Below are 14299 nucleotides of genomic sequence, written 5' to 3'. Positions count from 1 at the left end.
GACTTTGACAAATAAGGACAGCTGAACTTTGCCAGAAGTCGAAAAACGTCATTTCCGGCTTCTCTTTTGTGACACAAGACACCATGGAAAACTGAAGCTGCTAGTATAAAGGACACATGCTTTCATAAGCTTATTACAGCATTATGACCATCTATTCTATTTCATATATTTTTACCTACACTGAACAGTTATACTTTTTTTCATTGTATTTATGATGCCAACTGTGTGACAATAAACTCACACCTTGTTTTCAAATCAGTCTGACTATGAATGCCAATCATTCAGAAACGCCCTTGAGATACAAGAATATTAGATATTAATAACTATTCTTCAACTCAGCTATGTTTGTTCATAAAGTTAGACAGAAACAATTATTACTACTTTTCTACACACAGATTGACAAATTACCATTAGACCTTGTTCACACGGGCATATCAATGCATACATCTGTGCCAAGGGCTGTCTTCGCCCGCACAGATGTTCATGTATCCGCATGCAAACAGTCCCATTTAGGCCTATTGGGACACATCAGCTTAATGGACAGAGTTGCTGCTCCCAATCTCACAGCTGTGTAGGTGCACCTGTTCATTCTGCTTGGATGAAGACAGCCCTTTGCGCCGGTGTATGCATAGATATGCCTGTGTGAATGAGGCTAGACAGTGTGTGTGTGTGTGGGGGGGGAGAGGGGGTCCCATACCTGCATGGCTGCCAAATTGGCACTAGTGACTATGTCCATGCAGCCACAACGTCCCAATAAACATGAATGAGATTGCCTGCATGTGGATGCATGGAACACCTGTGCATCTCATGTGGGTGAAGACGGTCCTTTGCATGGGTGTATGCATATATATGCCTGTGTGAACAAACCCTAATGCTGGCCATACACTCTACGAAAAATCGTCCCAACGAACATTTGAAAAACGAACGTTCGGCCGTGAGTGCAAACGATATTGCCATGCAATGACCGATATTTCGTTCAGTGGACATAAAAAAAAAAAAAAAAAATGGATGTGTTTTTCTTACATATGCCTGGTGCAGAAAGTTTGGACGGGAAACCCATTAAACTTCTGATTCATCGTTCGTTCGGCAGAAAATTTCCAAACTTGTCCTTCGTTTTTTCGGCTTAACCACTTCAGCCCCGGGCCTGTTTTTCAGAGTCGGTGTTTACGAGACAAAACCATTTTTTTTTGCTAGAAAATTACTTAAAACCCCCAAACATTATATATATTTTTTTCTAACACCCTAGAGAATAAAATGGAAGTCATTGCAATACTTTTTGTCACACCGTATTTGCGCAGCGGTCTTACAAGCGCACTTTTTTTGGAAAAAATTCACTTTTTTAAATGAAAAAATAAGACAACAATAAATTTGGCCCAATTTTTTTATATAATTGTGAAAGATAATGTTACGCCGAGTAAAATGATACCCAACATGTCACGCTTAAAAATTTCGCCCGCTCGTGGCATGGCGTCAAACTTTTACCCTTAAAAATCTTGATAGGCGACGTTTAAAAAATTCTACAGGTTGCATTTTTTGAGTTACAGAGTAGGCCTAGGGCTAAAATTAATGCTCTCGCTCTAACGATCGCGGCGATACCTCACTTGTGTGGTTTGAATACCGTTTTCATATGTCGGCGCTACTCGCGTATACGTTCGCTTCTACACGCGAGCTCGTCGGGACGGGGCGCTTTAAAAAAATTTTTTTTTGCTTTTCGCATTTATTTTTATTTATTTTACAATTTTTAACACTGAAAAAAAAAAAAAAAAAAAATTATCACTTTTATTCCTATTACAAGGAATGTAAACATCCCTTGTAATAGAAAAAAGCATGACAGGTCCTCTTAAATATGGGATCTGGGGTCAAAAAGACCTCAGATCTCATATTTAGGCTTAAATGCAAAAAAAAAAGTTTCTTTAAGACGCTGGGCGGGACTGACGTTTTGACGTCACTTCCGCCCAGCGGAGCTATGGGGACGGGCGAAGGAGATTTTTCCTTCAGTCTCGTCCCCGCTCAGCTGCCGGATGGTCGCGATCTCCTCCGCCGCTACCGACGGCTCCGGTAAGCGGCGGAGGGCGCGGAACAGCGGCGGGAGGGGGGGGGCCCCTCTCCCGCCACCGATAACGGCGATCTCGCGGCGGATTCGCCGCGGAGACCACCATTATCGTTAACACGGCCGCCCACAGAAGAGATGAATATCTCGATTGTGGCAGCAGCTGCTACCGTTACCGAGATATTCATCTCTAAAGTGATGACGTATAACGGCGGTGGGCGGTCGGCAAGTAGTTAAAAACGTCCCAACAATTATCAATTTTGTGCCCATTAACGGTTCTAAAAACGAACAAACTGTCTGAACTACAGAATTTCGGACGATTTTTCATATAGTGTATGGCCAGCATTAGACTCCAAGACAGGAAAGTCCTTGTGTTTGGCTAGAAAAAAAAGTTATGTCACACATTCATGGTTATCTATAATGTGTTTTATAGACTGAAATACCTGTAACTGGAATGAAAGGACATCTTTTCCTGGCTTTAGTTTTTCCATACTGATTAGTTTTCTCAATGAAACCCTTCTTGTCTTTCTCTTGGTATCTACGCATACCTGCATTTTCATTTCTGCCTGGGTATTAACTGTATGGTTGTCCATACGGTAATCCAGGCTGGTGCTTGTCTGCCCTGAAACATTCCACTGTGGCCTTTCATTTTCTGAGACATCACCAAAAGCAACAGGAACTGCTTGCCGATTATGCTCTTCCAAGTTAGGACTTTCTAAAGGCTGACATTTTTTAGAATTCTGTTGCTTCTCATCAATTGCCTGGTGTTTATTTTTATGACCAGTCACTTTACTTTTGTCTGCAATGTTTATTGTGCTGTTTACACATATAGAATCAGGGGACCTGCTTCCTGGTTCTGAAGTTTCTAAATGATCATCCACTGAGCTCAAATCAGAAGTCAATCTGGAAGATGGATCTAAGCCCAACAAAGCATTTTCAATTCCCAGTGGAATGTCTTCAAATGTCAAATTGGAGTAGTGCTGTCCTGTCCCTTCACTTGCCAGAACACCAACAGGGACATCTCTGGTTCCATTTATCTCTGAACTTGAAATGAATATCTTAAATGCGGTTTGGAATTGGTTGCTTCCAGAGTCTGGCACACTACACACTGCTGGCATCTTTGTTGCCATGGTGCTTCCATTAGCGCAGCTGGCATTGTGCCCCTCATTATGTGTAAGTAGCCCAGAGATTGGATTACTTCCAAGAGACTTAGCACAGTAATGCGAAGATGAGTCCTGGCCATTTTTATTGGGATGTGATCTCTTCATCTGTTGATATGCTAGTATTTTCAAATCAATGTTTTTTTGATTATGGGCTAATTGCAGCAAAGACTTCTGTCTGCATGTTAGTTGAGCTAATTTGTCTCTTAATATTCCTTGTTTAAATGAATCCACTGATGCCCTTTATTGGAACAAAATGCAGTAGAATGAACATTAGTGTAGAAAACAAACGATTTCCTTAAAAAGCATTACATGCAGCCTCTTGATATTCCTAGAGTCAAAAGGATCCACACATCAAAAAAAAATTTCAGCTAAATGAGACACCAGGTTCTTTTATTTCTTAGACACTCTGATAGTCATATCTCCCCACTGTAATTTTTGTGACTGTATTTCTGATAGAGTCTCACTTCTCTGATGCTCTGCTCATGATTTAAAGGTAACCTATACTCTATTTTAAGTATACAAGTGAATGAGATCACCTAAATATTTCTATCAGTAGACAATTCTTTTAACCGCTTCCTGTCCACAATTTGTAGATTTATGTTGCCCCACAGAACATCCCGTGCTGAGGGTATATTAATCTTCCATTTTGACAATCAGTTGACATTGTGCATTACTGCTACCTGCCAGACCAGACGGCACTGACATTTTCATTTCAATTATAATTAGAATGGTTTCTCATCCTGCGATTACTGTGTCATCTGTGGCATAGTGATCACATACATGCTGGAAGTTTAATTCATAAAATAAACAGTCTGACTGCAGGTGGTACTGTAGCCTGATGATGCCAGTGTTTTAATATTATAATTTTCAGAAAAATTTACACTATTAAAATCAGGCATATACTGTATATCTAAATTCATAAATACAGAATTAAAAAATGTACAAATATTGTAAAAATTATCTGAACACTTGAGGTTAAAAGTGATGAGCATAGCCTGGCAGCGAATAGGTTAAACCACGTGTAGGGCCCCAGTAGGCTACTAGTGTTATATTTAGTTTTAGGCCTCCACAGGCCCTGGCCTGCATGTTAAGGCCTCTTTAGCCAATCTCTGGTCAGTGAAGTGAGTGACAAGCAGGAGGCTGAAAGGGGTATAAATAGGCTGGAACCCAGAACAAAGGTCTCTTGTTCCTGGGGGAGTAAGAATCATCCTGAGGGCTGTGGCATCCCTGGAACACTGCCTGCAGCTACAATAATCTATTTTGGGGTACCAGCTTCTACCATGGCTTGGGGACGTCTGGCCTAGCCTTCTGAATATTTGCAGAGAGCTCATTCAAACTTTCAGGACACAGGCAAATCAAGTACAGAAACTGACTGATACTTCAGGCTGCAACACAGTATTCAGAACACAGTGGGGCAGATTCAAAAAGAGATACGACGGTGTATCTCCTGATACGCCGTCGTATCTCCGAGTTCTCCCGGTCGTATCTATGCGACTGATTCAGAGAATCAGTTACGCATAGATATCCCCAAGATCCGCCAGGTGTAAGTGTCTTACACCGTCGGATCTTAGGCTGCAATTCCAGGCCGGCCGCTAGGTGGTGTTTCGTTTTTTTTTTTCGTGACGAATATGCAAATGAGGATTTCCGCCGATTCAGAAACGAACGACCGCCCGGCGCATTTTTTTTTACGTCGTTTGCGAATACCGATGGACGTAACATACGTTCACGTCGAAACCAATGACGTCCTAGCGACGTCATTTAGAGCAATGCACGCTGGGAAATTTTACCGACGGCTCATGCGCAGTTCGTTCGGCGCGGGGAAGTGCCCGATTTAAATTTTACACGCCCTCTACCTGCGGAATTAGATACGCCGCCGCAAGTTTACAGGCAAGTGCTTTCTGAATAAAGCACTTGCCTCAAAAACTTGCGGCGGCGTAACGTAAATGAGATAGGTTACGCGGAAAGATCTGCGTAACCTATTGAATCTGGCCCAGTGAGTACCAGCCTCCTCTTTAGTTTCATTTGGGAGAAGCTTTCCTTTAGTAAATCCAGGACTATACTCCTGTTGAGGAGTCCCTGTTTAGTACCAGTTTACCTTCACTCTAAAGGGGGTGCCTACATCATGAGGGAATAGATCAGTTTTAGTGTCCTCTTCTACAGTTTGTTTGAAGTTTATTGGAGTATCCCAAGGCTCACCCTATCCCAGTTCTTTAACCACTTCATTCCTTCAGACTCAGCTGATCACAGATCAGGGTTAAAAGCTAATCACAGTGGCCCTTTACAATGTGATCAGCTGTGTTCAATGACAGGTCATCACAGGATGTAAACACAAGCCAGATATCGGCTTTTCTATCCTCACGCTGACAGCATGAGGAGAGACGAATAAAGCCAATAATAGGCTTGTGTTGAAGGGACATCGGCACTAATAATCTGGGTCTTGATTATCAGCGCAGTCCCACAAGTGCCCACCAGTGCTGCAAATCAGTGCCGCTTATCAGTGCTGCCCATCAGTACCACCTGCCAGTGCCTATCAGTACCCATCAGTGAGGCCTATCAGTGCCACCTATCAGTGAAGCCTCATCAGCGCACATCAGTTAAGGAGAAAAATTATAATTTTTTATTATTGTAGCGCCCCCTTACTTTCAGTATGGGCACTACGCTAAAGTTCGTGGGGAATGGGAGGATTCGTTTACTCCCATTCACAATTAATTTAAATTTGGGGCTGTTGTCAATTCAGAACTGTCCTGTGGGCCAGTCTGCGCTGCAGGTGTGCGTTACCACCCCTGGGCGACAGTTGGCACTAGAGGGGTTCTGACGGACCTATCTACCCCAGCAGCCAATCAGAGGAGTTTTTCCCTCATTGGGCATGCTGGGGGGGGGGGTATATCTGTGGCAACCGCCATTAGTTGTTCTGTTCTGTGCGGGGCCCGAGTTCCAGGTGCGGTATCCACTGTAACCTGGGGGATAGGTAGCAGGTACAAAAGCTCCCTGGGATGAGCAGGCACAGATACCAAGTCCATAACATAAATGACAAACAGTGAGGTGTTTATTGGTGCTATATACAAAGTCTTATTTACAGGTGCTGTACAGTGTGCCGAAAAACCGAACAAAAATAGTAAACAAAAAACCTAGCCGTGTCCCGGCTCTAACTATACAATATTACAAGCCCTCACTACCAGGCTGAACAAGCCTACAGCTTGTCAGCTTCCACATAATACTGCTCAACAGTTCCACCAACCTTCCATCAACCATCCGGGAGTTACAAATGCAGTCTTCTTTGGCACTAGCAGTTAGGGGTATTTGCCAATACCCTTTTGTCAAGTCCAAAGTGGTCAGATAGCGAGCTTTGCCAAGTCGGTCTATAAGTTTGTCTACTCTGGGCATTGGGTACGTGTCAAACTTTGTCACTGCATTAAGCTTCCTGAAGTCATTGCAGAACCTCCAAGTGCCATCCGGTTTTGGGACTAACACGATGGGGCTAGACCAGTCACTATTGGATTCCTCAATGACATCTAGCTCCAACATCCTTCTAACTTCATCACTAATGTCCTTTCTCCTCGCTTCAGGAATTCGGTACGGTTTGAGCTTGACACGGAACCCAGGTTCAGTAACAATATCATGCTAAACTGCTGAGGTCGTGCCAGGCAACTCTGAAAATGTCTCTCTATTCCTCATCAGGAACTCTCTAGCTTCCTGTTTTTGGGAATATGACAGGGTGTTTGGAATCGTGATCTCAGGGATCAGAGGGGACTCAGTACCTTTAGGCGTTACAGGGCTTTAAACAGATTTATGTGGTAAATCTGTTCGGGCTTCCTTTTACCTGGTTGATACACCTTGTAATTGACCTCCCCAACTTTTTCAATTACTTCAAAAAGGGACCCTGCCACTTAGCCAGGAACTTGCTCTCAACAGTGGGAACCAACACGAGGACCCTGTCACCAGGTGAGAAAACACAGAGTTGGGACCCCCTGTTGTATATTCTCTGTTGGGATGCTTGGGCCTGCAGCAAGTGTTTCTTTACCACCGGCATGATTGCTGCAATCCTCTCCTGCATTTGAGCGATATGCTCAATGATACTTTTGTGGGGTGTCTGTTCCCCCTCCCAAGTTTCCTTGGCTATGTCTATGTCTCCCATAAAGTAGCTCAAATGGAGAGTACCCCGTAGAGGACTGGGGAACATCAAGTATGGTATCAGGAAGTCCCAGTTTTTCCCCATCCTTGTCAACAACCTTTAACATACTTTTTAATGTCTTATTGAAGCGTTCCACCAAGCCATCTGTTTGAGGATGATACACTGAGGTTCACAACTGCGTCACCTTAAATAACTTGCACAGCTCCCTAGTTATCCGTGACATAAAGAAATCCTTAGACTAGGGTACCCCATTTAGGGATGCCAACCCGACTGAACACCATAAACAGCTTTTTGGCAATGTTTTTAGCAGACGCGGTGAGCAAGGGAATGGCCTCAGTGTAACGGGTAGCGTAATCCATGATCACGAGGATATGCTGATGACCACGGGCAGATTTAGGAGCAGACCCACAAGGTCCATGGCAATCCTCTCAAATGGCACTTCAATAATGGGCAAGGGCACTAAAGGACTTCGGAAGCGGGGCTGACATCTGACACACAGGACAGGATTGACAATAATTCTCATTATTTTTCTGTATCCCAGGCCAGTAAAACCTGCGCAACACTCTTTCAGTGGTTTTCTCAACCCCCAAATGGCCTCCTAGCAAGTGCCCATGGGCAAGTTCCAACACCACCCGTCTGTATGGCTTAGGGACCACCAACTGCTTAACCACTTCATCATTCATTTTACATACATGATACAGTAAATCCTCATTGCTGCAGAAATAAGGAAAACAGGTCCTATCCCCCGGTTCGACAGGTACTTCATTAAAGCGGATGTGCCATGGGGAAAAAAATATTAAAAGCCAGCAGCTACAAATACTGCAGCTGCTGACTTTTAATATTAGGACACTTACCTGTCCTGGAGTCCAGCGCTGATCGCAGCAGAGCACGAGCGATCGCTCGTCTCTCTGCTGCTCCCCCCGCCATCCACGCTGAGGGAACCAGGAAGTGAAGCGCTGCGGCTTCACTGCCCGGTTCCCTACGGCGCATGCGCGAGTCACGCTGCGCCCGCCGATTGGCTCACACGCTGTGTGCTGGGAGCCGAGTGTTCCCAGCACACAACGGGCGACAGACGGGAAGTCAGAAAAACCCGTAGCGTGTGGCCGGAAGTGGGTGCAAATACCTGTCTTTAGACAGGTATCTGCACCCCCCTCCCCCTGAAAGGTGTCAAATGTGACACCGGAGGGGGGGGCGGGTTCCGATCAGCGGGACTCCACTTTAGGGTGGAGAACCGCTTTAATCGTCATTACATTTTCCCAGGCCCTGGCAGGGTAGGGTCTTTTCTCTGCTCAGTACCAAAATTTTCCTTGTGCACATTAAGGTCAGCAAACGCCAACGTAGGCTCTGAGAGGAGTCCCCTGAACCCACAATATCAGAAGTAGCCAGGAGTTCTGGCTCTGCGACTGAGTCAGGTACTGCGACCGGGTCGGGACGATCCCACAGTTTCCAAAACTTAGGGAAGTCCCTACCAATGATGGCCTCGTGCACCAAGTGGGGCACAAGTTCGACCGCATGGGACACCGTACCCAAGCCAGTTTTAAACTGAACAGTGGCTATAGGATACTCCAGGGTATCCCCATGTACACAGATCACAGCAACTTTTCTAGCACAAACATTCACAGTTTCAACCATCTCAGCTGTAACCAAAGTAACCAGACTTCCAGAGTCCAGCAAGGCCGTAATAGGCTTATTATTAACAGTCATTTGACACATGTGTTTCCCCACATTTGGCGCTGCAGCGCATGAAACAGCAGCAAACATAGATCACACTGCATTGGTTTATCTGTCAACGGACAGTTTGCTGCAACATGTCCCAGTTCTTGGCAACGAAAACACCTGATGTTTCCCCAGTTTGGTTTGCTGACAGGCAGTGGTTTCCCTTGTTTGGGACCCCAAACTTCAGTCCTGGCACCAAAAATCCTCCCCCCCTACTTCCTTGCCATGCTTACCACCCACTTCCCCTGGAACAGTCTTACCAGTTGCCTGGGGAGACCGTGGCTTTCAACGAGTTCCACCAGGTTATCTGCCGAATTGGGGTCTCCTTGACTCACCCACTTCTGCAGAGGAATTGGCAGTGACCTCAGGAATTGGTCCATGACCACACGCTCCACTATTTGTGGCGCAGACAGGGACTCCGGATGAAGTAATTTTCGCACCAGGTGGATTAGATCAAACATCTGCGATCATGTGGGCCTCTCAACTTGGAAGAACCAACTGTGGACCCGCTGTGCTCGAACGGCCAAGGTGACACCGAGTCGCGCTAGGATCTCCTGCTTGACCTTCTCATAGTCTCCCGCCGACTCCAGATCATAGTAGGCCTTCTGCGACTCACCAGAAAGTAAGGGGGCAATCAGTCCTGCCCATTTGGTTTTAGGCCAGCCTTCCCTCTCAGCAGTTTGTTCAAATGTTAGTAGAAAGGCCTCTGGATCATCATCTGTAGTCATCTTAGACAGAAAGCGACCCGCATGGATGGCTGAGGGCTTGTCCCCAATATCCTTGATTTTTGCAGGTGCCCACCTGCCTCTGCGATTGCTCCTGTGCAGCACCAATTTGTTGGTACAGCGCCTTGGTTTGCTCCTGCAGTGCAGCGTTAGTTTGCTGTTGTGCAGCATTTGCTAACACCATTTGTCTGAGGATTTCCTCCATGTTGTCACTTTAGGTACTGGCCTTTAAAATAGTAACTTACTACTGCTGCCCGCATTCTCCACCATATGTAACCTGGGGGATAGGTAGCAGGTACAAAAGCTCCCTGGGATGAGCAGGCACAGATACCAAGTCCATAAGATAAGTGACAAACAGTGGGGTGTTTATTGGTGCTATATATAAAGTCGTATTTACAGGTGCTGTACAGTGTGCCGAAAAACAGAACAAAAATAGTAAACAAAAAACCTAGCCGTGTCCCGACTCTAACTATACAATATTACAAGCCCTCACTACCAGGCTGAACAAGCCTACAGCTTGTCAGCTTCCACATAATACTGCTTAACAGTTCCACCAACCTTCTTGCTCACACAGATCAGCATTATCAGTGTTTCCCAGGCAGAGCCAAGGCTGTCTGCTCAGGTGAGCTTAAATTGGCCTGGGGGAGAGGGCCAACATCTGTACTGGATCAGAGATCCCTGAACGTGTAAGAGAAGAGCCTGGGAGAGGTGTAAACCCTGAACAGGACTTTCCCAGGCTCTCTCTGGGACGCTCTGCTACACCACCTTCAGGGTACGTGCATCCATGGGCCCCGCCACCGTGGTCTACCTGACCGAAGTTGCGCACCATGCGGAGCGTCGCCCTGACATTGAGAGGGGCCCCAGCGAGTTGCTGGGTCCCAGACCGTCATTGAGTGGATCCTAAGCTGAAAGCTGCACGGTGGGGGGGGGGGGGGGGGGGGGGGGGGGAACGGCTCAGGGAGAACCAAGAGATAGAGGTTGTCCAGGAGGCCTAGAAGAACCATCGGGGATCCGGTCATCACATTGCATGACAGGTACACTAAAGCTGTCAATTGGTGACCCTTATTTAAACTAACTGGGAGGATTAGCTCCATTCAATCCTTCATATCCAAAATTGTTGAGCCTGTGGCAGAGGCCTTGAGTCGGGCCTGTAGCAGAGGTGTGTTCCTCCCAGTGATTTGCAAGTGTCGCTCCGGCTGCCAGGCCTTGGACAACCGCCTGTCTGGGGGCACTTTACCGACTCTAGTTGGAGTGGCAACGAGCTGAGCTAAATTATTGCCGAGAGCAGGCATGCTCTCGTTCATATCAAAGGCCTGATACTAAAGTTCTCTCTATGCTCATCAACCTTTCTCTATAGTGTGACATGTTGATGTTGGCCGTGTTGGGCCTTGGAATAAAGCATTAAAAACTTGTTTGATGTCTGGACACTCGCTCTGTACCTACACTCACAGGTGTCACCCCTAGACCAAGAAAAAGGGTAACTTAATACGCCGATCCACAAATCAACCAGCGGCTCCTTCAGGGGTAGCGCTACATTATTATTATTTCTTTAACAAAAGATAAAAAAAAATGCAGTGGTGATTAAATACTATCAAAAGAAAGCTCTATTTGTGTGAAAAAAAATGATAAAGATTTCATATGGGTACAGTGTTGCATGACCATGCAATAGTCATTGAAAGTGTGACAGCTCTGAACCTGAAAAATGGCCTTGGCAGGAAGGGGGTAAAGTGCTCAGTAGGCAAGTGGTTAACAAAATAAAACCACAAATAGACATGTACAGATTGTCCGATTTGGGTGACTGTGAACTATTGTGTGCCTGGCTGCTGTGTGCCTATCAGGGAATGGAACCTGGGACCGAACAGCAAGACCAGTCACGGCTCTTTTTTTCCCCCAGGAAATTTGTTTCTATGTATCGTTTAGCAGAACATGTGTACAGTCACATTTGTTTATCATATATGCGGACTATGTTTCCTATTTAGCAGTGCTGAACAGTAATGCCGCGTACACACGATCGTTTTCCCGTCGGAAAAAGTCAGATGTGTAGGTGGATTCAGATAGACTTAGGCTGGCGTATCAGTAGATACGCCAGCCTAAGTCTGAATCTGCGCCAACGCTAATTTAAGCGTATTCTGGTAACCAGATACGCTTAAATTAGGCTCAGATACGAGCGGCGTAAGTGTCTTACACCGTCGTATCCTAAAGTGTACTTTTTAAGCTGACCGCTAGGTGGCGCTTCCATTGCGGTCGGCCTAGAATATGTAAATGAGTAGATACGCCGATTCACGAACGTACGCTTGCCCGACGCAGTAAAGATACGCCGTTTATGTAACGCACTTTCAGACCTAAAGATACTCCATCAAATAGCTGGAATAGTAATGTTAAGTATGGCCGTCATTCCCGCGTCGAAATTTGAAAATTTTACGTTGTTTGCGTAAGTTGTCCATGAATAGGGCTGGACGTAATTTACGTCCACGTTGAAACCAATAGGACCGTGCGTCGTACTTTGCCGCAACGCACACTGGGATATGTACACAGACGGCGCATGCGCCGTTCGTAAAATACGTCAATCACATCAGGTCACCCCCATTAGCATAAAACACGCCCCCCTCACTCGAATTTGAATTATGCACACTTACGCCCGCCCGATTTACGCTACACCGCCGTAACTTAGCAGGCAAGTACTTTGTGAATCATGTACTTGCCTCGCTAACTTACGGCGGCGTAGTGTAAATGCCATACGCTGCGCCAACGCAACTATGTGCCCGCCTACCTGAATCCACCTATAGATCTTTTGGCCGGGAATTACGTGTGTATGCTCCATCGAACTTTTTCTGTCAAAATTTCTGCCAGCAAAAGTTTGAGAGCAGGTTCTCCATTTTTCCCCCAACGGAAAAAAATTCCTAGCGGTAAAACCGTTAGTCTGTATAGAATTCCGACGCTCAAAAAAACATGCATGCTCAGAATCAAGCAGAAGAGCCGAACTGCCAGTGCCTATTGAACTTCATTGAACTTGGCTCGTCGTACGTGTTGTAGTTCACCGCGTTCTTGAGGGCAAAATTTGGTGTGACTGTGTGTATACAAGACTAGCTTGAGTGGAATTCTGTTGGAAAAAACATCCAAGGTTTTTCTGACGGGAAAACCGATCGTATGTATGCGGCATTACTGTGTTTTTGTTTTTCTCTCATTCAGTGCAAGCCTAGCATTGAATAAATAGATTCTTTGGGGCTAATGAATAAAGAAATTGCAAAAAAGAAAAAGAGGGATTATGAGTGGTAGCTGTAAGCAACAAGAAATGTTCCTAGTAATAAACTCAAGAACAAGCAAGTAAAAACATGGCAACTACATATAACACTTTCAGATTAATGCTCAATTATTCATAATGAAAAGTACACCAGGGGATATATTAGAAGGGAGAGGGGGGGGGGGGGGGGGGGAGATATTGTATATTTTATACTAATAATTATCTTTTTGATACGTTATGTATTAAAGTTATAATAATGTGTTTATATGGAAAACCAATAAAGATATATATAAAAAAAATAATAATAATAATAATAATAATAATAATAATAATAATAAAAAAAAAAAGTACACTATGCCTGCCCTTTAAAATGAATGGAAAATGTTGGTCATACATGTAGCAATCTAATCCCTATATTTAAAGTCAATTGTTTTTATTACTATTATTTTGATAATTTGACCAATTTCATGACAAAAAAAGATGTGAATGATCAGATCTGTTAAAAAAAAAAATTTAAACGATGCTGTAAGCGACAAATGATTAAATTATGTATTGTGACAAAGTCGCAGAAATAGCGATAATGTAATGCAGCAAAGTCACTGGTCTTAAGCAATAAATACGGCTTTATTGCACTCAAAAAGAAATAATACAAAACAAAATGGCCTACTCCAATTTAGGAGGCTAACAGTAGTGTCCCTCACTACACTGTACTGGAGGGGCTAATCCAGCCTCCAGTATAAAACAAACAAAATAACAGTCCAAATAAACAATTATCTGTGACAGACCTTGTTCCTCCAATGTAGACAGTCTCAGTCCTGTCTGTCCAGCTCAGCATGCCTCTCACACTGAGCTCTCACGCTTTCCTGTCTCTATCAGGTGTAGGCTAATTAATAGGGAGAGAGAGGAGGTTTACCTGTTGGCCAGGCTTAACCCTTTCTAAGACAGGGAAAGCTGACCTTTCCAACCTCTCACTGACATACATGGAACCAAGTACCCTGTCACAGTATATAGGATATAGAATGTAATCATTTCCAAACATTTTAGTATACAAATTGTTCAGAAGATCGTTTGCCTCAAAATAAGTTCAAACATTTTAAAATTAAACAAAAAAAACTGATCATATGCACAATTTTAATGTGCTATCTCCTCTTCATCTGCAATGTTTTGACCTTTAATAAAAGACCTTTCGCTGCAATTACAGCTGCAAGTCTTTTTGAGTATGTCTCTACCAGCTTTGCACATCTAGAGAGACATTTTTGCGCATTCTTTTTT

At 44.6% G+C, this 14299-nt stretch overlaps 1 protein-coding gene across 1 annotated transcript in view; it reads right to left on the bottom strand.

Annotated features, from left to right (window-relative positions):
- The window catches only part of ANKRD31 (ankyrin repeat domain 31), a 97768-nt gene extending 83876 nt beyond the window's left edge, over window positions 1–13892 (bottom strand). Inside the window, exons 1-2 of the mRNA XM_040341365.1 lie at window positions 13813–13892; window positions 2494–3451 (exon numbers count right to left, since the gene is read on the bottom strand). Of these exons, the coding sequence (XP_040197299.1) occupies window positions 2494–3451; window positions 13813–13862 (1008 nt within the window). The 5' untranslated portion in view covers window positions 13863–13892. The remainder of the gene's footprint in view (window positions 1–2493; window positions 3452–13812) is intronic.
- Window positions 13893–14299: the final 407 nt, after the last annotated feature.

This window comes from Rana temporaria, chromosome 1 (genome assembly GCF_905171775.1).
Source record: "Rana temporaria chromosome 1, aRanTem1.1, whole genome shotgun sequence".
NCBI lineage: Eukaryota > Metazoa > Chordata > Amphibia > Anura > Ranidae > Rana > Rana temporaria.
The sequence above is the reverse complement of the archived record's forward strand: the minus strand, read 5'-3'. Positions and strand labels throughout refer to the sequence as shown.